The sequence below is a fragment of the Choloepus didactylus genome, chromosome 2, assembly GCF_015220235.1.
Source record: "Choloepus didactylus isolate mChoDid1 chromosome 2, mChoDid1.pri, whole genome shotgun sequence".
Classification (NCBI taxonomy): domain Eukaryota; kingdom Metazoa; phylum Chordata; class Mammalia; order Pilosa; family Megalonychidae; genus Choloepus; species Choloepus didactylus.
The window spans coordinates 74,743,537-74,769,809 of record NC_051308.1 but is presented as its reverse complement, the minus strand read 5'-3'; the positions used below and the strand labels follow the sequence as shown (position 1 = coordinate 74,769,809).

General features: G+C 35.7%; 1 protein-coding gene and 1 pseudogene across 1 annotated transcript; one reads left to right on the top strand and one right to left on the bottom strand.

Moving 5' to 3' along the window:
* Positions 1 to 399: 399 nt before the first annotated feature.
* On the bottom strand, positions 400 to 600 carry LOC119516333 (cytochrome c oxidase assembly factor 4 homolog, mitochondrial-like). The gene has a single exon (XM_037812639.1). It carries the CDS (start codon positions 598 to 600, stop codon positions 400 to 402), a length of 201 nt encoding a protein of 66 aa, XP_037668567.1.
* A 9,957-nt stretch (positions 601 to 10,557) lies between these two features.
* Positions 10,558 to 11,633, top strand: LOC119516328 (annotated as a pseudogene).
* Positions 11,634 to 26,273: the final 14,640 nt, after the last annotated feature.

Here is a 26,273-nt window from a genome sequence, read left to right as displayed (position 1 = left end):
GCTTCCACTCCTCTCTATGCCGCCATCTTAGATCTCCGAATTTACTTTTAAAATTAAAAAGTCTACATAATCAGCTTAGTACTTGCCACATTGACTCATGATCTGGGGTAGAGGGCATTCCTTAAGTCACTTGTTTTACATGGCAATACGGTGGAACAAGGTGGGTAAGGATGTGAGGGATCTGACCATTAAAACATGACAGTTCTTTATGACAGTTATGTTCAAACTCATGGCTATCTGGCTCTCAACCCATCCTAAAAGGTATATCCAAGTTTTACACCTCTTGGCTCATATTCCACCATTTAGGCTTTCTTCTTCTTATGGTCTCCCTGGCTGCTGGTTTCTGCAGGGCCATTCTCTGGGGATAGGTGGCTTGGGATCTCAGTGGCGGGCACTGGTTTAATCTTCCTTCCTCTGCAACTCCTCCAGCTGCCTTGCCTGCTGTTCACTTATGCAGTTCCCGAATGCCCACACCTCCTGCACTGCATAGCGGGAGGCAGCACAGCCAGAATGGGAGATAAGCTGATCCAGCAGGTCCTCATCAACCTCCTTCTTCACCTTTCGAGCCCAGGTATGGCCTTTAGGAACTGAGGCTGACATCTTGGGGGGATTCCAGAAGGAAGGAGAAAAAGACCTGAATGTGCACTCCTGCGCGGCGGCTCCGGTTTTGCAGCATCAGCCTGGAGAGCCCTTGTAGTTCTTCCTTCTGCTCCCAGGAACCGCCCTCTCCTAGGAAGGGTGCACGCAGAAGGGTGTGCGGTACCACGCTATAATTAACACCTTGCATTGTGGGGTACATTTTTCAATTGCTACAATTGAGGAAGGCATATTTTTATCATTGTCCTATTAACTATAGTTCATGGTTTCACTTAAGGTTCACTCTTTGTGTTGTGCACTGAATCAGCACTTTAGCCAATCTGTCAGTTTCCAACCTCGAAGGAGCATAGCTTTTAGGTTACATTTGGCTTCTTATGATAGTAGTGAAAACTAATATGTAGTAGAGCAACTGGATATCAAATACTTACATTTGAGAAGGATCAGGAACAAACGGTGATGAACTTGAACAGCAAGCTTCTGATCTTCCCTTTATATATCTGTGGTAACTTCCTGTAAATATTGTCAGAAAAGAACTGAAAGTAATCTTCACCAAGAAAATCCCAAAAATGAAGAATCTTATCAGTTGGAATCAGTAGCACTTTGAAAACTTTTAAGGCCAGGTTTAATTTAATGCCCTACAGCTATTCACATAAAAGGTAACTAAAAATGACAAAAGCCTTATGAACTATAGCAGATAACACACAACACTGTTCTTATCCTCATTATAATTCTATGCGTACATGGAAAACAATTTTAAAGCCAAGAACATATCTGTCAAACTATTTATGTTATAAAGATGTCAACTCATGCTTTTGATTTAGAATCAATAGAAAATCACTATAGATAAATTCCACATTTCTCTCATTTCTCTCTGCAAGCAAATGCACATTTAATTTTTTGCTTAAACTTGGACATATCCAATGTTAGTCAACTTCATTTATCCACCAGTACATTTATTTTTATTTGACTAAAAATATGCTAACAGATTAATTTGAATGTCCAACTCTAAACGCTTTTTCAGTGGTGTGTTTAAAAGGTAACCTTTAATTCTTTTTTCAACTGCTCATTATGATTCCTCCTATTCCAATATCTTGCCAATCTCTATTTGTTTTCAATGGTTAAATACTTTCTTATGGATTCAGAAACTAAACTGAGGATCTTTTGTTTGACAAATATTTCCATGATATTTTCTTTTCTTTTTTTCTTTTTTTTTAGCTTTCATGGGATTCTTTTCTTTTCTTAACATTTTTTTAAATTTGATTTTATTGAGATTGTTCACATGTCATACAATTATCCAAAGATCCAAAGTGCACAATCAATTGCCCATGGCACCACCATACAGCTGTGCATCCATCCCAACAATTATTTTTTTTTAACTTTTAGAATATTTTCATTACTCCAGAAAAAAAGACAAAAAAAAGGAAACTCAAATCCTCCCATACCCCTAACCATCCCCCCTCCATTATTGATTCATAGTATTGGGATAGTAATTTGTTACTATTGATGAAAAAATGCTAAAATACTATTAAATGTAGTACATAGTTTACAATAAGTATATATTTCCCCATATATCTCTCTATTATTAACTTCTAGTTACAGTGTCATACATTTGTTCTAGTTCATGAAAGAGATTTCTAATATTTGTACAGTTAATCACAGACATTGTCTACCACAAGATTCACTGTTTTATACGTTCCCATTTTTTAACCTCCAAATTTCCTTCTCCTGGCATACATGACTCTTTCCACCACCTTCACACAACTTTCAGCACTGTTAGGTATTCTCACAACATGCTACCATCACCTCTGTCCATTTCCAAACACTTAAGTTCAACCTAGTCGAACATTCTGCTCATCATAAGCAACCGCTCCCCATTCTTTTACCTCGTTCTATATCCTGGTAACTTATATTTCATGTCTATGAGTTTACATATTATAATTAGTTCATATCAGTGAGAACTGGCAATATTTGTCCTTATGTGTCTGACTTATTTCACTCAATGTAGTGCCCTCAAGGTTTCTCCTTCAATCTTTTTTTTTTTAAAAGGCAGCTTTGTTCATCCACCATACTTTCCATCCTAAGAAAACAATTGATGGTTCCCTGTATAGTCATATAATTACATATTCACCATCATCACTACTACCTGTATAAGGGCATATCCATTTCTTCCACAAAGAAGGAAGAAGAGTCAAAGAAGGTAGAGAGAAAAAAGAAAAAGAAAAAGAAAGAAAAAAAATGACAGCTTAAAAGCAACAAAAGGAAAGATAGAGTTAACCTAATGTAGAATAAAAGAGCCAGACAACATCACCAATGCCGAGTCCCATACCCCTCCCTTATGTCCCCCTCTTAAAGGCATTTAGCTTTGTTATATTTCCTTTGCCTTTGTTACATTAAAGGAAGCATAATACAATGTTTCTGTTAACTGTAGTCTCTAGTTTGCATTGATTGTATTTTCCCCCAATACCACTGTTCCAGGTTGCTAATGCTACTGGGATGCAAAACACCAGAAATAGAATGGCTTTTATAAAGGGTTTATTTGATTACACAGTTACAGTCTTAAGGCCATAAAGTGTTCAAGGTAACACATCAGCAATCAAGTACTTTCACTGGAGGATGGCCAATGGTGTCTGGAAAACCTCTGTTAGCTGGGAAGGCATGTGGCTGGCGTCTGCTCCAAAGTTCTGGTTTCAAATGGCTTTCTCCTGGGATGTTCCTCTCTAGGCAGCAGTTCCTCAAAAATGTCACTCTTAGTTACACTTGGGATATTTGTCCTCGCTCAGCTTCTCCGGAACAAGGGTCTGCTTTCAATGGCCATTTTCAAGCTGTCTCTTATCTGCAGCTCCTGTGCTTTCTTCAAAGTGTCCCTCTTGGCTATAGCTCCTCTTCAAAACATCACTCACAGCTGCACTGAGTTCCTTCTGTTATGTCAGCTCATTTATATGGCTCCACTGATCAACTTAGACCCACCCTGAAAGGGTGGAGCAACACTTCCATGGAAATTATCCAATCAGGTCATCACCCACAGCTGGGTGGGGCACATTCCAAAGAAACACTCAAAGATATCTAATCAAAACTAGTAATGTCTGCCCACACAAGATTACATCAAAGATAATGGCATTTGGGGGGACATAATACATTCAAACAGGCACAACCACCCTATTTTTAACACCTTGCAAGGTTGACATTAATTTCTTTCCCCATTATGTCAAAACAGATTTATACATTTTATCATAATTGTTGAGCACTCTAGGTTTCACTGAATTATACAGTCCCAGTCTTTATCTTTCTTCTTTCCTTCTGGTGTTCCCACATGCTCCTAACCTTCCTCTTTCAACCATACTCACAGTCATCTTTGTTCAGTGTAGGTACATTGCTGTGTTACCATCACTCAAAATTGTGATCCAAACCTCTCACTCCTGTCTTTTCCTATCAGTCTATGGTGCTCCCTTTAGTATTTGCTATAGCACAGGTATCTTGTTCACAAACTGTCATTGTCTGTTTGTCAGAGAACATTTTAAGCTTTCCCTCATAACTGAAGGACAATTTTGCCAGATATAGGATTCTTGGTTGGTGATTTTTTTCTTTCAGTATCGTAAATATATCACCCCACTTCCTTCTTGCCTCCATGGTTTCTACTGAGAAATCCACACATAGTCTTATCAAGCTTCCTTTGTATGTAATGGATCACTTTTCTCTTGCTGCTTTCAGGAGTCTCTTTGTCTTTGACATTTGATAATCTGATTTTAATTGCCTTGGCAGAGGTCTATTCAGATCTATTCTGTTTGGGGTATGCTGCACTTCTTGGATCTGTAATTTTATGTCTTTCATAAGAGATGGGAAATTTTCAGTGATTATTTCCTCTTTTATTGCTTCTGTTCATTTTCCCTTCTCTTCTTCTTCTGGGACACTCATGACACACACATTGAAGTGCTTCATGTTGTCATTCAATTCCCTGAGACGTTGCTCATATTTTTCCATTCTTTTCCCTATCTGTTCTTTTGTGTGTAGGATTTCAGGTGTCTTGTTCTCCAGTTCCTGAGTTTCTTCTGTATGTCTCCATTGTGTCTTTCATCTCTTGTGTTCTGCCTTTCATTTCCTTAGATTCTGCCAGTTGTTTTTTTCAAACTTTTGATTTCAGCCTTTTGTTTGCCCAGTGTTTTCTTTATAGCCTTCATCCCTTTTGTTTTATCTTCCCTTAACATGCTGATTTGGTTTTTGATTTGATTTAGAATACTTCTTTGAAATTTTTTAATAGATTGTTTCATGAAAATGAAAAAATATCTCAACTGTATCTTGATTCAGATGTAAGTTTGTTCCTTTGACTGGGCCATATCTTCATTTTCCCTAGTATGGATTGTATTTTTCTGTTATCTAGGGATCTGGTTTCCTTGGTTACCCTAGTCAGATTTTCCCAGACCAGAACCGGTTCAGGTCTCAGAATGGGGTTATATTCAGGGTGTATCTTAGAGGAATGACAGAGTTTCCTGTGAGGTCTCTAGTCGCTGTGCTTTTCCTAACCTGCCTAGTGGGTGATGCCTATTAGCCTGTCATTCCTGACTGGTGTAAATATGTAGGCCCAGATGTTTCTGTTTTGGCTGTTTTCCCCCAGGCTCTGGGGTCTGGTTATGAAGGGAGAGCTGGGCCCCACCTCCTTACTCTTAGGGAAGATACAGCCCCTAGGGAGTTAAGATTTGCATTTGAATTGTCTCTCTGTTTCTGTTATCTCCACCCCTGTCTGGGTCAGAGTGCTGCAAACTGAAAATGGCTGTGCTCTCTCCTCTGAACCACTCAGGTTGAGAGAGAGAAAAAGGGACAGAAAGCCCCTTTTTAGAGCCAGTACATGGCCCCCTAGTTTCATTCTTCAACCAGAGGTAACACCTGGTCTTCTGGGCTCCCCCTCCTGAGACAGATGAGTCTTCTGGTTCTTTAAGGTCAGATGTCACCAAAGCATCTGTCTTCTTGTTGGGGGTTTGTAGCTTGTATTCAGCAGTCCACATTTGTTAATTAAAACCCCATTTGGAGTTGGGCTGAGCTATATTCACTTGCTAGGAGAGTGCTGCTTTCTACCACAGTGAGGTTTTGCATCTAAGCCTGCCATCATGGGAGGGGGATCCCAGCACAGTTTTGAAGTTTTTACTTATGGATTTTATGCTGCGATCTCAGGCATTCCTCCCATTCCAGGTTGTTGTACTATGTGTGGACAGTCACAGTTGTCCCCCAGCAGTTATTCCAAATTATTTACTAGTTGTTCCTGGTTGTTCATTAGTTGTTCCAGTGGACTAACTAAATTCCACTCCTCTGTATGCCACCATCTTACCCCCTCTTCCACTTTCCTGGGATTTTAACAACAAAAAAAAAAAATGGCTTCCAACCTTCAAATGAACTTGAGTGGGGGGAGAAATCAGTTTGATTTTATGGAGCTCTTCTTTTGCCCTATGTTCTTTTGTTTGATATTCTGTCCAACTTTATTATTAGGTCATGAACTATTTATATACCAGATATTACACATTTGACATTTTCATATTCTCTAAACTTTATAATTATTTATGTTCAAATTTTAGTTGGGAATCTTATTTCCTACTTACGCTCAGGACTTTATAATCTGAATTGAGTACTTTGAGTTCACATGCTAATAAAAATTTCATAATAAATATAAAGAAGTTCAGAGGATCTAATATAGAAGCTGATAAAAAACATTAATCTAAAAATATAACTTATTTTTGTCAAAAATGAGATGTACACTTGTTATGATTTATGTATGTTGGCTTCTTGTGTTTACTGCTATTTTGAAAATAACCTTATTTTCTTTCCCATAATAATAAGTACCTTGTGGTTAATGTGTATTTTTGATATGTTACAAAAAGGAATCATTTTTATGTACCTGTACAAATAATAAACACCTATGTAGAAAAAGAATAAAGAAGCTCATAAAAAGGGGAAAAAACTATGCAGATTAGTTTATTAAAATTCCAACAAAGATATCAGAGAGTTATGGAATTTAAAGTAATTTTCATCTTTTGTTAAAAGCAGAAATTATTTTAAGGCATCCTTGAGACATGGGAATTCAGTATGTACTTGGATACTTCTGGGAAGTTACAGATGCCTAATTTAATTTGCTCATCCTATAGTCTTGACAGTTCTAGTTGTCAGAAAAATCTTTCTCATGTTGACCAGAAATCCAACTATAACTGCTATGCATTAGTCACACTTCAGCTCACTACAGCAGCAAAAATCAGGTTTATGTCTTCCTCCGCATTATAGATATAAATAGAATCTTTCTGTTCCTGAGAGTCAAGTTCAAATTCTTGGGCACACTCTTTTTTTCTCTAATCTAATCACTGGCTACTTCTTCCTTGCACACCACATTTCGGTTGCAGAAAGTGACAAGCTGTTTCTTGCCCACATGCTTGCACTTATTCTTTCCAGGGAATATAGAAAAATATCTGCAGCCTATATTATCTAAACTATGTTTGAAATGCCAACTTCATAGTATCCATTGACTAGCTCTAAAGTGACATTATTTCTTGCTTAATAAGATCCTATTTATCATTAATGATCTAGTCTTCCTGTTCTGGGTCACTTAAAGTGCTCAAAATTGAAAACATCAACTCAATTAATTTCTGTTCAGAATACTATTCTTCAAGAAGGAGGTAATATCGGCATATTTAAATACGAAAATAGTTGGAAAAAAGTTTGCAGAAAAATGTGCTATCCAAAGAGAATAGGCTCATGTGTCATGCTACAAAAAATAAGTCAAAGAAAGGCTGAGAGCCTTAATCACATATAAGAAAGAGCAAAATGAAGAAATATGTATTAAATAGTTTGTGAGGGGCAGAAAACTCAGTACTCAGCAACTGATTGTGTAGCACTTAATGATCCTTGATTATTTTTAAAAGATAAGTGATTGAATTTGATATTTTTAATACATAAAAATTCCTCCCACTTCATTTCAGTTAAATTACTCCTTTATTTCTAAATATTTGGCATTTGAAGTTTCAGGAGTGTTTAGCAAGCTGCAAGGGTCACTTACAAATTCTGAGGAAGCCCATTGGAACACCAGGAACACAGCTGTAGTTAGAGTTCAGTTTGGGAGGGCACACACCACGAGCAACTGTGAACTAGATATCTTACTAAAAAGGGAGGGGGAATTTTAAAGGGTTGAGCTTAACTTGAATGGCTCTACAGTGGGATTACAGGAAAATGAGGATTAACTATGGATTGATTCTCAGATGAGACAAAAGTACTGATAAGTTATTGGTAAGAAAAGAATAATACTCAAAATGTAAGGGATTGTATAACCTTGGTTGTGTCCCATTAGTAATGTTTTCATTTCTGATTGGAATTTCACAATCAGATTATCAGCAGGGCTGAGAAGCAGACTCACATTCCTATATTTTAGAAACTAATCTGCAATTTTGCATTTCAAAATCTCTTAATGACCCTGGGTTGGAAACCAAGGCTTTCTCTACGTCAAAGTGACCCACACAACACAACATCTTCTGACAAGAATGACATGATCCACTCTCTCTACGTGATTTCACATAATAAAGTTGATGATAGTCTACAATTTTAGAAACCAAGATGCCATAGCACTTTGTCCTTGATGGTAATTAGCAATAGCAGTTTTTACAGGTTCCTAATTTTGTTCTGAGTGAAGTAGAACCATTTATATATACTACACAGTGTATATTTACACCACGATATTACTTTTACATATTGGGAAAGTATTCTTAGTACCAGAAATTTAAAACTACTCCATGGAAGTGAAAACAAAAGTGCTAAGTTTTCATTCTCAAAAGACAGCTTGAACAACCTTCAGAAGATATACTGCTTTGAAAGACAGTATTATTTTGCTTAATTGATTAATGACTTTTGAAATTTTAGCCTCAGGGACTTTTGAAGATTAATTTAAAACATAATACTGCTATTGATTAAAATAATAATTGCCCTGTTATTTAAGGGGTGCCTCTATCCTTCAAATGAACTTGTGCTATTTCTGAAAAAAGTGCTGGATCATCAACATCTGAGGTAGAGTCAGAAAGAAGTATAAGTTGATTGCATTAAAATGTATCATTTTAGCATCATTAATCTTTACCTTTCAAGGAAAAGGCAATAACTGATGGGCGAATTGTTATAACCCATGAAAAGGTAGAAAATCCTCAGTCTGGAGGTATAAAGTATCTTTCCTACTACACTTCCATGCAAACATTAATAATATTTTTGGATAAATGCAATGTCAGCATCTACAGACTTTGAATAAAAGCAGTTTCTTTTGCTTAATGAGGTGATGCAACCTGTTAATATTTCAGGTCACTACCTTGAGAGCTTTCAGTACTTAAGTAATTTAGATTCACAGCAAATGAACATAGGGAGAACAAATAGATCAATATGTGATTGCTTTGGCGATGACAAATTTGTAGCGTTTCACTTTTCAACATATGAGATTTTAAGAAAAGACAAAATGTACTGCAACAATGGGAACACACTCTTTGCCAGGCAGCAAAGTTATTCCTGCTATACAAAATAAGCCAAAATAGGTTGTAAAATTGGCTTGTTATAAAAGAACACTTTACCTTAATGAGATACACAGAGCAAATGTGTTATAAAACAATCTGCTCTATATTGGAATTTAGAAAAGAGGCAGACATCCTGTAGGTGTCCTAAGGTGATTTCATCAATAACTCAGTGAACTAGCAAGCACCTTGAGGCTAATGGTACAATGATGCATAAGTAACTTCTAAATTTCATTAGCCAAGGACAAAAAGAAGATGATAAATACCTCATTAACAAAAGTACTATTATGAAGTTAACCTTACATGAAAATATTACAGTTTTAGATGTGATGATATGTATGGCTTTCCATCTTGGGCGGGGAGTGGTAATAATCATCTATGCTAGTATCAAAAACAATAACAGGTGTGAAAGAACTTTGTTAATTAAAAATCCCTACACAAAAAAGTTGATATTTGACAAAATAAAAATAGTCACTTTAGATAATAAATGGAGGTTTGAAAACTTTTATTCAACAGGAAGTCCTAGAATGTTAACTAAAGGTGAAGGGAAGCCACATGTCTACTGGAGGCAAGTATTGTTCCTTGGCCAACACTGTCTATGATTACTGACTGAACATTTAACTCTGCCTAATTCCGGGAATCTGTTTTAGCAAGTTCACTTGGGAAAGAGACTTAGTTCTATAGTGTCTAATTTGTTATCTATTAGTAATAAAATGATTGGCTTTATCTATCAATGTATTCAGGACTGAGAGGAGGAAAAGAAGGGCTATTTACATAGCCCTCCCCAAATCCTAAGAGTGCTTATCTATGTAAGTGGCAACTTTGAAGCTCTGAAAAGTTACATAAATTTCCCAATGTCATAGAAACTTTTCTATGCACCTTTTCTTACTACTTTTACTCTTATGTCTTCTGATATAAGAGTCTTTGCAGAGGCAATTTTATCTTGAAAACAAAGTCAGGGTATGTAAATTCTGAACCATTTACCCTGACCTGGATGCTGGTTTAGCTATTACCTCCAAACCCACAGAAATGGCAACATTATCAACCCTCTTGGCACTAGTGTTGAGCAAGCATTTTGCATAAAGGAAATCTTTGAGCTGCACTCACCCTCTTTTCTGCTTCTCATACAATATTTTTAATTTTCACATTTTATTTCTTTGCATTTCAAGCCTTGTATTCCAATTTGTAGCTTGCTTAAAGAAGTCCCAATCAAGCAATTCTAGTATTTACTTTTACCATGTCTGACAGTATTAGCATCTGTAGAATCAGTGTGTCTGAACTAAAACAGCATTCCAAACTAAAACATATTAATTAGTTAGGAATACAGCTTGATAAAATAATTTAACATTACTAATACTTCTTGCACTATTTGATATATCCACATCATTTAAAATTTTCAGGAGCACAAGAAGCAGGTCCAGGTAGCAAAGCTGAGCCCTGGGAAGTTGGTGAACTATCTAAAGAAGAAAAGGCTGTAGCCAAATATCTTCGATTCAACTGTCCAACAAAGTCCACCCATATGATGGGCCATGGTGTTGATTATTTTGTTGCTTCAAAAGCAGTGGATTGCCTTTTGGATTCCAAGTGGGCAAGGGTCAAGAAAGGAGAAGCAGCTTTATTTACAACCAGGGAGTCTGTGGTTGACTATTGCAACAGGCTTTTAAAGAAGCAGTTCTTTCACTGAGCACTAAAAGTGATGAAAATGAAATATGATAAAGACATAAAGAAAGAAAAAGAGAAAGGAAATGGTGAAATTGGAAAAGAAGATAAAAAGAGCAAGAAAGAAAATACAAAGGATGAAAAGATAAAGAAGGAAAAGGGGGAAAAAAAGGTGAAAGGGAAGACTCCAAAAAGGATGAAACTCCAGGAACTCCCAAAAAGAAGGAAACTAAGAAAAAATTTAAGCTTGAACCAGTTTACTTTCAAACATTTGTCATGGGATTGATTCTTGTGATTGCAGTGATAGCAGCAACCCTTTCCCACTTTGGCCAGTGAAATGAGAGTAGGTGTGTATTACCTCAGTGTTGGCGCAGTATTCTCCTTGCTGTCACTCGCTGCATTCTGTTTCTCATCATTCAGCTCATAGCTGAAGGAAGGTATCACTTTTGGTTCCTGTCAAATCTGACTGCTGATGTGGGCTTCACTGACTCCTTCAGGCCTCTGTGCACACATGAATACAAAGGACCAAAAGCAGATTTAAAGAGAGATGAGAAAGCTGAAGACAAAAAGCAGCAGAAGTCACAGTGAGGAAAAATCAGACAGTGAGAAAAAAGAAGATGAAGAGGGAAAAGTAGGACCAGGAAATAATGGAACAGAAGGTTCCGGTGGAGAATGACATATTCAGACACAGACAGTGACAGCAGGGAAGGTGACCGATCCCAACACAGGAGTGGAAACGGGAATGATTTTGAAATGATCACAAAAGAGGAACTGGAGCAGCAAACAGATGGGGATTGTGAGAAAGAAGAGGAAGAGGAAGAAAATGATGGAGAACAGACTAAACCTTCACATGAAAAATCATAAACTGACTGTAATTCTGGGACTGAATAAGTGCAAGAGGTTGGATTTTCTATGTTGGCCAATCATCAAAATGTACACATGGCATTTGTAGCATTCTTTAAATCCATTTGCTGAAATGTATTTGACATCAAATTAGTCATAATCAGCCCTTCATTTTATAGGCTAATATTATTGGTATGGTCTAAAGCCATTAACACTTAGATTTTATCTATTGATAAAAATTTTACAGTAAATAGATTTTATTCCTTTTGATAGTTATCAAAGATGCACTTTCCACAGTAATATTTAGATTAATGGCATTTTTGACAGTTGTATGGCTTTTCACTGTTAGACTAATCAGAATAAAAGGGATTAAAAGATAAAGACCAACATTTCCAATTATGCATAGTTATGTAGCCACTCCATAGTTTCTTTGAGATGAAATGCTTAAACTTGTTGTTCTTTTGATAGTTAAACTTTTCTTTTTAATTTTGTAAAATTATACCAGGACATTTCTTTTTTAAGATTCTCAGTTAATGGAGTTCAAAAATGTTTTGTGAAAACATGTCAACTAGTAATAATGCAGCAACACTTTTAGTTTAGCTACAAATTCTCCTTTCCAACTTGGGAACTCCAAACTGGTTTGTATGTCTGATTCAGTAGAGAGATATTCATCTCCAACAAAGAAAGCAAATGGCATTGGTTGGAAGGTGATGCCTCTTCTCATTCCTCCCCAATTCCTTCTCATAACATAAAATGCATTCTGTACATAATTTACAAATAAAACATTGTATTTTAATTGTTACTAATTATTTAGACATTTTTTCAAAACTTAAATTTGTAAAATTAAGACCATATAAGGGTGTTTTTCGAGAAATGCAAGTTTCAATAATCCACAAAATATGTGATTGGTCTTTCTGCAGCAGCTTCAGTTTTGTGCCAATATTCTATGTAGCTGAATATGAGTAAAAACTGATCCTTATCAAATAAAAGCAGACTTACTGTAGCTGTTTGTATGTCTTAATGTTCGTTTTGATTTATTTTAAATCTCTACATTGAGAAAGGTAGTACCGTATTATCAGACCAGAAGGCACTGCTGTGAAAGATAATTTACTGTCCTACAATATCAATTTAAAATAAAGAACAAACGGAGTCGAGAGGTCACTCTGGTGGACATTCTTATGCACTATATAGATAACACCTCTTAGGCTTTAATGTATTGGAATAGCTAGAAGTAAATACCTGAAACTACCAAACTCCAACCCAGCAGTCTGGACTCCTGAAGACAATTATATAATAATGTAGATTACAAGGGGTGACAGTGTGATTGTGAAGACCTTGTGGATCACACCCCCTTTATCTAGTGTATGGATGAGTGGAGGAATGGGGATAAAAACTAAAGGACAAACGGGGTGGGATGGGGGGATGATTTGGGTGTTCTTTTTTCACTTTTATTTTTTATTCTTGTTCTGGTTCTTTCTGATGTAAGGAAGATGTTCACAGATAGATTGTGGTGATGAACGCATAATTATGTTATCATACTGTGGACAGTGGATTGTATATCATGGATGATTGTATGGTGTGTGAATGTATTTCAATAAAACTGAATTTAATAAAAAAAAAAACTTAAAAAAAAAAAAGAAAGAGTTAGAAGGGAAAAAAAAAATATTTAAGGCACGATTTTGATTTTTTGATTCAGGCTCAGCTCCACTTCCAGCTCCTTTGATCTTTTTGACCTGAAACACTAAGAATTTCAGTAATCTGTTATAAAGTTTGGGCCTGAGAAACAAGCCATGCCTGAGGCAAGTCAAACTCTAAAACTGTGCCCAGGTTGTGAACATTGCTCTTCAGTCTTGGATCTATGTTCCATTCCTCTGATGCACAATAGTTACTGTTAGTATCTACCTTAATCCTTCTTTCTCGTTTGAGTTTAATGCCAAACTTTTGCTCCAAGATTGTAAGTCAGAGAACTTGGCTCATGCAAATCCTATCTCAGGGAACAGAGTACAACATTCTCCCAGTACTGGGATGGGGTCCTTCCACATCAAAATAGGATTTATTCATTTAAGAAAAAGATTTCTTGTGTGTGTTTGCCAGGAACTATGTTAGATGCTCTAGATAGAACTGTAAATAAGACAGATATGAATCTGCCATTATTTACATTCAAGATAATGTGAGTTGAAGACCAGTTAACAAAATTGGGTTTTAGATACAGTAAGCCCACTCTGAGCCATCTCCTTCCTTGAGGCAATGAGTATAGTGTTCTCCAGATTCTTGGGTGTATGCTACATTTGCCAACTGGACAACCACATTCAAGGTATTCGTTCATTCAGTTACTCACTCATCATTTATATATTTCAATGGATATTTATTAAGCATCTATTTTATGTTAGCTGCTATGCCAATGTGTTAGGTACAGTGATGACAAACTAAGAAAGATCCCTGACTTTAGCTAAAACATAAAGTGCCATAACTTATCTGAAGAGAAAGAACAGATTGGTATGTTCAAGGTTGACAAGGAAATTATTTAGATTGTGATGATCCTGTATTTCAACTACTTGTCTAGAGGTTGAATCTTGACTTTCTAAACGAATTTTCTTTGGGAAACAATGGCTGATCCAGCCCCTACTATTGCCCAGTCTCCATTTTTGTCCCTGACTTCATGAAATTGGTTCAAATTCTCCCTCCCTATTCTTTCTAGCTTCCACTCTACCCCAAAATGTAACCAGCTACATTCTCAGGAATCCTATTGTAGCACACACTACCTTGGTTTTTCCTAGTAGTGTCTAGAAAAAGAGCATCCCTAAACTGTAAACACTGAAAAGTATATGTTTCAAAAATTAAAGAAAGTTTTGGGAAACTTAAACAAAGCCAAAGGTAATGAATTTTTTTTCCATTTTCTCATTTCAAACATTTTTCTTAAAATTTCATAATATATATAACTTTAAATTTTAAAACTACCTTGATTGAATTGTGTCAGAAAATCCCATTCAGTGGAAAAGTTCTTTTAGCAATCCATTATTGATGGAAGTGTTATAGATATAATAAAGTGATAAAGACTGATCATTTCATTTGTTGAAAGAATTTGAAAATTCCTTGAATCAATTTTGTGAATTGATGCATTGTTTTAGGAACATTGAATGTTCAACAGGGGTGTAAAAATTGAAACATCACTGGCTGATAATTTCAATTGAGATGACTGTCAGTCTCCTCAGTTTCACGTTTCCACTTATATATTAGAGAAGCATCACTGAGAAGTAGCTTCCCAGCCAGTACATTTCCCAGCGCTCACACATCTAGGAGTGGGCATGTGACTAATTTTTTTTTTTCCCAATGAAATATGAGAGGATGAAATATGTGTCTTTTTCAGGCCAAGGTTTTTACAAAGCCAGTATTCATTTTCAATTTTCTGTTCCACCAGCTGGAATGAAATGAGGATGTGGCCCTGGATAGAAGCCTGGTGTCTAAATCACCACTTAGACCAACTACTTTGGACTCTTAGGTAAGCAAGAAATAAATTTTTATTTGTTTGAGGTCACAGCTACTAGTGTTACCTTAACTCTACTTTTGCTATATATTGTGAAGATAAGTTTGGAAGCATTAATAATAACATAATATTCTATCATTGAATATTCTTATACAAGCTAACAAAACCTTAAATCTTAGACATCTTGATATGAGGAAATGACTGAAAATGGTATTAGAATGTGAAGGAGTAGTTTTTTCTTGCACTAGTGAGACAGGGAGAAACAATCTACCAGGGATTTTGGAAGTGGGTGTTGAATTCTTACTAAACAGACATTTTTCTGAAATTGTGTTACATTGCAAATATGATTGGAAAATAATGCATGATGTATCATTCACCTAGAATTACAATACACATTATCTCATTAAATGTTGAAAAGCCCTGAAAACAACCAGTTTAGTTTTTATTAATCCTACATTCCCCAAAATTATTTGACAAGGCAACCTTTGCCCTCCTTTAATATCTATTAATATCTCATAGGAATGCTTTCTGAGAAACACTGCTGCAGAAATGTTGGTTGACATTTAGTCTGAGATGAAGTTTAACCTCACATTAGACCAGCAGGCAAGCCAATTACTGAATTTTACTGCCTATATTTGCTTTTGCAACAGTGGATAGTGGCTAAGATCTGGGTTGTGGGTATCAGAGATAAGTTAGGAAGCATTAATAATAGATGTATCTATTTTTATTCAAGCTAACAAAGTCTCAAATCTTAGACCAAACTTCTTGATGTGAGAAAATCACTTAAAAAGATATTGGAGTGGGAAGGAGTACTGCTTTCTTGTGCTGGAGAGAGAGAGAGATAGAAACAACACATTAGGGATTTTCAAAGTAGGTGCAGGAGCTCTTACTAAATAGTTATCTTTAGAGGTTAAATCCTGGATTCTGTCACCACTAGCTCTTGAATGGGGAAATTTATTTTGGGTTTAAATTTCCTCTTTGGCAAAATGTGTTTGCTATGAGCATTAAATTAGTTGAGATACATATATATATAGTTCTTACTGGTATAGCACATAGTAAGCACTCAAAAATGTAGCTATTAATGTCTCTTCCCCCTTTAAGGGGTCTAGAAGTTCAAGAGACATGAGGAGGAGCTTAGAATTCATTGAACAGAAAAAACAAAGGTCACCAGCCCAGTGAGTAATTGGGATGCAGTGAATGGATACTTCTCCTTTACAAAATAATAACAGACTGATTACTGAAGAAGAAAAAATGATGAAGGAAACAAAGCAGACTGATAAAAATCTCAGTTATGATTTAAGTTTTTTTAAGGTAACATTGCCAATGTATGTTTCTTTTTTACCATTTCTTTTCTCTTGAAAGTAACGGTACAAAAGACCCTTGGACATCATCAAGAATGTGATTCTTGGAGAATGGATTGGAAAGAAAGTGGTGAGAAGAAGCTGTGTAAGTTCCTCTGTGTTCCTCAGAGAAATGCTGCATGGTGGGAAAGTGGGAGGCAGTATCCAGAGAGAGCAAATAGTTTAATTGGGTCTCACAGGAGAAACCATGATTCCCTCTTGAGTGAGGGGGAGAATGAGTTTGAAATGAATTGAGGGCAGCCTGTATTAACAGAGGACTCTCCCCCTCTTGCTTCTCTTCTGTGCCTTTAATCTTGTTTTTAAAATCCCAGGATATTCTGTGAAACTTTGCTTTAAAAAAAGTTTCAGAAAGTTTAAAAAGAAGATTCAAAGTGAAATTTTTGATAATAGATGCTCACTTTGGAGATGTGAGATATTTTATTTGGGAAATGAGAGACTGAATTTCTTAGTTTTTGTGTTCATAACCGATCTTAACATTTCTCACTGTTGGTCATTTGAGATAGGGTATCGATTCCATAAGGAACATTATTTATCTGCAATTAGGCACCATTGTATCATGAGTGTTTCTGGATATTGAATGATTTTAATGCTATCCGCTTTGCTTTGGGAAACTCACCTTCAATCCTAAAGAAAAAAATAAAACGAAGTAGCAGAGAATTAGTAAGGCAGTGATCTATAGACTCTAAATTGGTGGAAGAGCAAACAATAAAACAATGGGCCTAATTAGATCAGGGCTGAAGTCCTTAGGGTCTGAGTCAGTTTGGTGGGGATGACCTGTGCATTGCTTGTAAAAAGCTAGAGATAAATGAAAAGAAGAAAAAAAAAAGTGTCTCTGGGATGAGAGAGAGAAAGAGAGGAGGAAAAAAAAAAATCAGGCAGAAAATTTGAATGAAGTTTTAATCCATAGGCTCAGAAAAGACCAACATTCCAAGAATAAAACAAAGATTGGAAACTTAAGCAAAGATCCTGGGCCTGAAATTTCAGATAGTATAAGGTGCAGAAAGAATTGCAGAGCACGGAAATGGCATGTATTCATTTATCTCTTTTATGTACTGCCTAGAATATTGCCATGGGTGGTGTGCTGGTTTGAATATATTATGTCCCCCAGAAAAAGCCATATTCTTTGATGCAATCTTGTGGGGCAGACATATTAGTTGGGGTTAAGTTGGAATGTTTGAATTAGGTTGTTTGCATGGAAATGTGCCCCACCCAACTATAGATGATAACTGTGATGAGATATTTCCATGGAGGTGTGGCCCCACCCATTCAGGGTGGGCCTTGATCAGTGGAGCCATATAAATGAACTGATGGGCAGAGGGAACTCAGTGCATCTGAGAGTGAACTTTTGAAGAGGAGCTACAGCCAAGAGGGACACTTTGAAGAAAGCACAGGAGCTGCAGATGAAAGACAGTTTGAAGATGGCCGTTGAAAGTAGACTCTTGCTCCAGAGAATCTAAGAGAGGAAAAGGCCTCAAGAGCAACTAAGAGGGACATTTTCGAGGAACTGCAGCCTAGAGAGGAATGTCCTGGGAGAAAGCCATTTTGAAACCAGAACTTTGGAGCAGATGCCAGCCACATGCCTTCCCAGCTAACACAGGTTTTCCAGACACCATTGGCCATCCTCTAGTGAAGGTACCCAATTGCTGATGTGTTACCTTGGACACTTTATCACCTTAAGACTGTAACTGTGTAACCAAATAAACCCCCTTTTATAAAAGCCAATCCATCTCTGGTGTTTTGCATTCTGGCAGCATTAGCAAACTAGAACAGGTGGGGAAGAAGTTATCAAACATTTATCAATATATATCAATCACTTATCAATCCCATTGGAGGCAAACTATTAAACTCATGCCAGGAAGGGGAAGGGACTTCCAATAATTGTAGATAAATAGCCAGTACAATATTTTACACCTTATTTCGTGAGTGACAACATTCCAAGTTAATGAAAATAAACTTATTTTCCCACTCAAGTTTTCTGCTCAACACTGGGGTTTTTCAAGCCTTCCAGGACCTCTTCTCATACTGACCTGAAACCTAGGCTTCTAGATTTTTTCTTCCATGCTTATGAATTTTCTCTCCAGCCTGAACCTGTTCTTTGGTTCCTAAGTAATTTATTCCTCTATGCTTATATTTCCAAAGTAAACTCTTGATTTTCAATCCCTAAACCATTCAATTTGTAAGTCACTTAAAGAGAAATTATCCATGGTAACTCCCTATCCTTTATCATCCACATAAATTTCACTATTGATTGTTTCAAAAAGCTGTTACATTATCAATTAACATTGATTTTATGGCTATCTAGAATTTGTTCTATACTTTCTAACATATAACTATCTTCTCTTTAGTTATTTAAATTGTTTCTACATTTTTATTATATATGATACATGTAATATGTTCAGTATTACATTGAAAATAAAGTTCATAAACCAATTTATAAATTTCTCATTATTTCACTACTGATGATTTTCAAGCCTCCTAGCAGCCATATATTCCATACATAGAATTAGTCTTTTATATCGGAGAATAATAGTGATGCTGAATATTTTGATTACTTTAGAAATTAAAAGTGTCAAATTTCCTTCATTTTATGCAAATTCTATGCATTTGCATCAGGAACTCAAGAAATTTGATGCATAAGAGACACTTGACCAATATTAACCCTGTAGAATTACTTAGAGACATTTCAGCTTTACCTTAGAGAGCACAAGCAAAATCTTTGTTTTGTTCTACATAAAGGAAGATACTTGCTTTGTGAGAATAATTCTCTAAAACTAAAAAGAATATTTGAAACATATAATTTAGAGATGGGTGGAATATATTTACAATTATTATTTTTCTGGAAATAATATTTGTCATCACAACTAGCCATTTAGTGAGTACTGACACTGGCTTGGAGCTGTGCTAAGTGCTTTGCAGATGCTTTCTCATTTAATTTTCTTGACAAGCTAATGCATTTGGGTGCTATTGTTATCACCATTTTGCAAATAAAAAAAATAATGAGTCTCATGTAGTTCAGAATATTTACCCAGAGCCAGTAAAGGCAAAGAGACCATACTTTTAACATCAGAATATACTGATGTCATTTATTATCATGAATAACTATTTAGAATACTGGATATCACTAAATTCTCCACCTTCTGGAAATAGAGAACCCCCTTCACAGATATGAACAGCAAAAATCCTTTCATCTTTATTACCTTCACTCTATCTCTCAATCAGTTTATCTGTATTAATACACCTGCTGGAGAAGTCGCAGACACAGTCTCAGCAGCCATCTCCCAACCCTCTTTCCTTTTCTATTGTATGCAGATGTTTCAGTCCATATCTGTTCTGCAGCCCGGTCTGATATTTGGTCTAATGAAAAGAACCACCCAGACCTTAAGCCTGGAAACCTGGAAACCGAGAACAAGCAGCCCCAGATGTTTATCAGGTCAGAAACACTCACTGGCAGGGTCCCCTCCGTGTTTGGCAGCACAGATTTGTCTCTCACCTCCAGTGAAAAGTGATGCATGCTGAGAGCTACCATCCCATGACCCTAACTGGAGCAGCTGGCCTCCTGGGGTAAGTGGCCACAATGGGATTTCTTCCCCTACTTTTTTTTGAATCCTTTGTGCTAAATAATACAGCAGTTATTTGCTAAAAGTATTTTTGTGCCTGAGTCTATGTTCCCATGATGCACCACTAGCAATTTACTATGATGCACCACTAGCAATTTACTCAATACCTCTTGGAATTATCATCATATAATAATAATATGCAATGCTAAATTAATTTTATTGAACAGTTACTATATACCTTGCACTGTGTTATTTAATCCTCATCGGAAATCTATGAGAAAAGTTCTGCTAATTACTAGTTGTGTGACTCTTTACCACTTGTGTGATCTGGGAGAAGTTACTTGAACTCATAATGTCCCAGTTTCTGTATCAGTGAAATCTACATCGAGGTTCTTTTTGAAGATTAAAATATGATTATAAGGAAACCTGTTATTCAAATTTCAAAGATCCCTATTCCAGACAAAAACTGAAAATTTGAAATGTACCCACTCTTTTTCTATGCCTTTTATAGCTACCATTTTCTGCAAATATGTATAGTCTAATTACATTTAATATAGCAAGTCATCTTAGAGAAAGGACTTAACATAGAACCATAGAGGCAAAAATAAATATTTCTTAAGCATGGCTTTTTCTTTGTGGATGTAAGTGTTGAGAACATGGACAACACTTGGCATCACTTAGAGTTAATTATCTTTACCATAATTAAGGAAAAGCAGGAATTGAATTGGAGTACAGGGAACATGTATTTATGTATTTCTTTATTATAACAATTACTTTTTAATTGAATGAGTTATAAATGAATAGATTCACCTTTTAATCAGTCACACAGATAAAGCAACCAATCCCAGTTGAAAGCTCCCCCCTTTATTTTCCATTGTTATGGTTTGTGGTGTGCATTACAGACCTATTTCTATGCATTTACATGTACAATGTATATACTAGAAGAAAATATAGTACTATTGTGTTGGTTTTTTTATTGTAAATAAATGTAGTTCAATTTGCTTTTATTACTCAGAAATGTGTATGAGAACTTTCCAAATAGTATGCTTGGATCCATCACTTTCTTTTTAATGGTTACATAGGAATTTCTGAAATTTCTGTTACGGTTTTAGTTTGTTTTAGATTGCATTTCCTCTAATGAAAGTCTCCATCTTATCTGTTTTCTTGAACACATTAACAATTGTTTCAAATGTTTATTGTCTAATAAATGCAGTCTACTCTTGTAGGACTCTTTCTAGTATATCTTTTTTTTTTTTTAATTTTGTTATAGTAATTTAAACTTGTATCCTGGTATGACTGTTAGCTTTTTATTTAATGCCAGTCTTTGTATAAATAATGTAGAAATAATTTGTGGCTCTGAATAATAATTTCCTTCTTCAGAGAAGAGTATAGTTTATTTCAATCAGGAATTGAGCTTATACAGAGCTTTCTTTCAGTTCTTGTGAGGGCTTGTCTATTTCAATGCACCATTATTCCCCATGTGTAATTGGTCACATCTGCAAGTGGAGCATTTGCCACATCTCCTCCCATGGGCAGACCCTGAAATTATTTTTTCCTCCCTGGCTCTTGAGAGTGGTGAAAGTTCTGCTTACCTTTTTAGACTCCTCTCTGCTTTGGCACATGCCTCATGTGGAAAAAAGTTGGGCTCACATCTCTCAATGACCCTTCTTTCCATTCTCTTTGCTCTTCCTGTCCTCACTGTCTTCGTAGATCTCTGATGTCTTCAAACTCACATATTTTTAATATTTTGTCTAGTTTTTCTAACATTAGTTTCATATAAGTTAGTCTTCCAGAGCCAGAAGTTAAAATACTTATAAATGGCTTTTAAATACTAAAAGATGTCCATTTCACTTGTAAATAAAAAAAAAATAGAAAATAAGAATGTTGATAAAATACTAGGCTGGATAAAAATTATAGACATGCACTGTTATAATATTTTAAGACTATAAATTGTATATTATCTTTATAAGAAATTTAGCAATATCTATGAAATTTCAAAATGCTCATTTTGACCCAGTATTTTCTCTTATAAAATTGTGTCTTAATGATTTACTCATAGAAAAGTGCTAAAATTTAAACCTGAAAATGAATTTCATCACTGGATGCAGCAGCAAATTCCTACCAGCTTCCTGGGTATCAATTAATAGTGGATTGAGCTAATGAAATTCATAAACTTATGGTATCATGCAGCTATTAAAAACAGTCTTTGAAATATAATCTTCACATTACATTAAGAAAAATAATTTTATAATTGAATATTTAATATTCCATTATTTTCAGTTAAAATGGCATATTAATATGTAAATATTGGTGCTTACGTGTGTGAAATAATGGTTGCCTTAAGGGCAAGAATGGTGAAGGGAACCGGAAAACTGGGGGATTAGGGATAAAATGACATTTTACTTTTCACTCTGTTATTTACCTTCACAGTCCAATCTCAGTATCTATTTGAACTAGCTTACTACTCAAGTTTATTTCATTAAATTTGGATAATTTGCTTTCATTAGTCAAGTGGATGCAATCTAGTCATTGGGCCTGTAGAACTGACCAAGGTATTAGAGATTGATTTTTATCTTTCTTACCCTCTTATTTTCAGTGTGTTGATAATCGGTAAGGTCAATGTTCTCTTGATTCACTGCCATCTGGGCTATCTACATCTAAGTGAAGATGAGCAAAAACTGACTGATGATCATCACTCATTTAGAGATTTATTGAATTATTTTTAGAAATCTGATAATTAGTATTTTAGTTATCTGATAATAGATGAGCTTGAACAGTCATTTTATTTAATCAAATAACGCCTACAAATTCCCATATAAATTTTTCATGGAGATGCATTTATCCCTCTCTATCTTTTCTTGAGAACAAGTTTTTGTAGAAACTTTGACAAAGTTTTAAATGTTAATATACTAGACAATGACTACCTGAAAAATAGAAAATTCAGAAAAGTTTCAAAGGGATTTTAGCCATCTGAAGTACTAGTAAAGAGATTGGTTTATAGTTTTTTAGTAAAAACAAATTATTTGGTTTAGTCAGGATTTTGGATCCACATTCTGATATAAAACCAGGTATCTTTAAGGCTAACATTTAAGGCATAAAAGACACTATGGCCTTTTATATGGCAAAATTATTTTGCCAAGCATCTGAGAATTGACCTGCTATGTGACAGAATTACTCTTTAATAGCCAGCTTTAAGAAAGCTTTAGTAGTATTGTGATAGATAACATGAGAGTGAAATAAAAAGCATCAAAGACTAGATCTTCGCATTTCCTGGCTCATGCTATCAAATCTGTGCTAGACAATTTAAACTTAATGAAATACAATGGATGGTATCTTTAGGATTAGAAAAGAGAAACACTGTTGTCCTTTGTCCTTTGAATAGTATGTTTCCACATTTATGATTAACTAGCATTGGCAGCATTAAGAAGGCTTAGATCACTATCTCTAAGGATACAAGAGAAAAATCTGGTGTCATATAGTGTGAGTTATTTATGGAATTCTTAAACCATTCTAAGGGAGGGGAAGATAGTCCCTCAAATAATGTAGCAAGTTATTTTCTGCTTTAAATGTTGATTTTAAGCAAGGAAGTCGCAAAAAGTAGAAACGAAAGAACATGTTGGCTCTCACATAGAATAAGGTATTTTAAAATCTAAAATCATAAATTAGAAATGAAAGTTCTCTTACTGGTCAGTCATCTAATTCATACCTCACTTTGACACATGGGCTTACTTCTAAAACATTTAATATATTATTTCTTTATGGATTTATACTAAGAAAATATAAATAGATTGAGTTTTTATAAACCTCACTAACTTCCACAAATGGAATTGAATATTTTTGTATACTAGCTTTATATGTTGCACATTCAGTTTACTTAATGCATTTACTCACAGTCAAAAAGCCAAGATCAATATTTCATTAATATTCTGTGTCAAACAGTTACCTTTTACCTCTATTTTCATATTTACCGCCATAGGTTGAAAACAATTTTTTCTTTTTAATGGTTTCAGCATAATGCAGTGCCTTCGTGAAGATATTTCATGCCAATAAAAAGATTAAAAAAAAACAAAAAACCTCAACTAATCGGGAACCAATTCAATGTGAAGATAATTAAAATGCTATGTTTTTAAGGAAACACATTACTTATTATAATAACAGGCAGTTGTCTTTTTGAGGTCATTTAATTTAGGATGTATTCCATTACCCTATTAAGTAATTGAAGTCAGTATCTTTATCCATCTCTGCAATCAGATTAATAAAACTTGGAAAGACAAATGCTTTCTATGGTTAGTGTAAAAAGATAATTTTTTCCTTGGATAGGAATTATCATTGAATCATCTATATTTTTCAAAAAGTTACAGCAAAAAAAAATGTAATTTAATAAGAGATACTTAAAATAGATTAATTTTTAAAAAGGAACAAAAGCAAGCTCTGTGAGAACAGGGATTTGGTATGTTTACTGCTGTATCCATAACATCCAAAGTAGTGTCTGCCATATAGTACACTATATTTGTTAACAATATATATTTGTTAAATAAATAAAATAATCTTTAGGGAGCACAAATATTTCTGGCATAAAGAAGTATATCATGGGACTAATTAATCTTAAACACAGAAATTCTCTTCTCATGAAAAGGTTATATTAGTTTATTAATATTCAAAACCTGGGTCAAGGTTCTGCTTACACAGTTGCAGTGGGTTTGATAGTGCATCCTCCCCAAATTTCTTGTCCCCCTAGAACCTAGGATGTGGCTTTATGGAATACTGTCTTTGCTGCTGTATTAAATTAAGGATCTCATGATGAGATCATCCTGAAGTTAGGATGGGCCCTTAATCCAATGACCTTAAAGAGAAGAGGTCATGGAGAGACATAGGGGAAATTCTTGTTGATAGAAGGGAGACAGTCACTGGAGTCTTGCTGCCACAAGCCAAGGAACAAGAGCCACCAGAAACTGGAAGAGACAAGTAAGCTTTCTCCCTTGGAGCCATTAGAGGGAGTGCAGCTGACACCTTGCTTTTGGACTTTTGCCTGTAGAACTCACATTTCTGTTGTTCTAAGCCACCAAGTTTGTGATGACTTGTTGCAGCAGTCCTAGGAAATTAATACCTATGTAGAAAACTGCAATGTGCATTATTTTTACCCTTACAATAACAAAATCCAGGTAGTCCATAAAATTACAGAATTTATTAAATCTATAAAAGAGCTATTGTTGCAGGGTAGGGCAACCCAAAACAAGAAGAGGGGATGCCAAGGAGAGATGGGAGACAAATATTTGATTATTGAGAGTAGATAGCAGGCAGTCTATTAGAGTTCTCCAGAGAAACAGAAATGACAGGACACACACACACACACACACCCCCACACACACACACATACACACGTACTGGCAAGTGGCTAGCCAGAGGCCAGTCTTCGGGGGGAAAATCCTCTTGCCCACTCCCGACCCAGGAATCTAATGCATCTAGGTGTGGAGGTTCCAAGACTTTTGGAGTTGCTCACACATCTACCTTCTCCAGCAGTAGGAATGGGAGAAGCCTGGCTCTGAAGCACCAGGGTTCAGAGGCTGGCGGGAAGGGGAAAACTGGCATCTCTTCCAACTGACCCAGTGTGAGTCCCAAGTCGGGGGGTGAGGCTTGCATGCCTGTGACCGTCTGCCCTCGCCCCATGAATATAATCATGCTGGAGAGAATAAGCCTTGGACAGGCTTCATGCCTGGGGGATTCTTTTCCTCCTTCCAATCTTCCTGAGTCCAATTTATATTTGTTAGCTCTGGCCTGCCATAGCATTCTCAGAAGACAAGGTATAAAATATGCAGTTTTATAATTTGGGTGATTCCTCCTAGACTTAAGTGCTCTTTTATTTGCATTTAAAGCTAGCATTGCATATAAAGAAGAATGGAAAAATTCATGCTAATGATTTTAAATTTCCATTTCTCTTTGCTTAAAACAATGCCTGTTTCAGTTTACTAATGCTGCCGTTACATAAAATACCAGAAATGGATTGGCTTTTGTAAAAGGGGGTTTATTTTGTTACACAGTTGTAGTCTTAAGTCCATAAAGTGTCCAAGGTAATGCATCAACAATCAGGTACCTTCACTGGAGGATGGCCAATGGTCTCTGAAAAACCTCTGTTAACTGGGAAGGCACGTGGTTGGCATCTGCTCCAAAGTTCTGGGTTCAAAATGGCTTTCTCCCAGGACATTCCTTTCTAGGCTGCAGCTTCTTTTCAAAATGTCACTCTCAGTTGCTCTTGGGGCAT

What these genes read in the sequence shown, in the direction of transcription:
- LOC119516333 (XM_037812639.1), bottom strand. Translation starts at nt 600, where the DNA reads ATGTCAGCCTCAGTTCCTAAAGGCCATACCTGGGCTCGAAAGGTGAAG.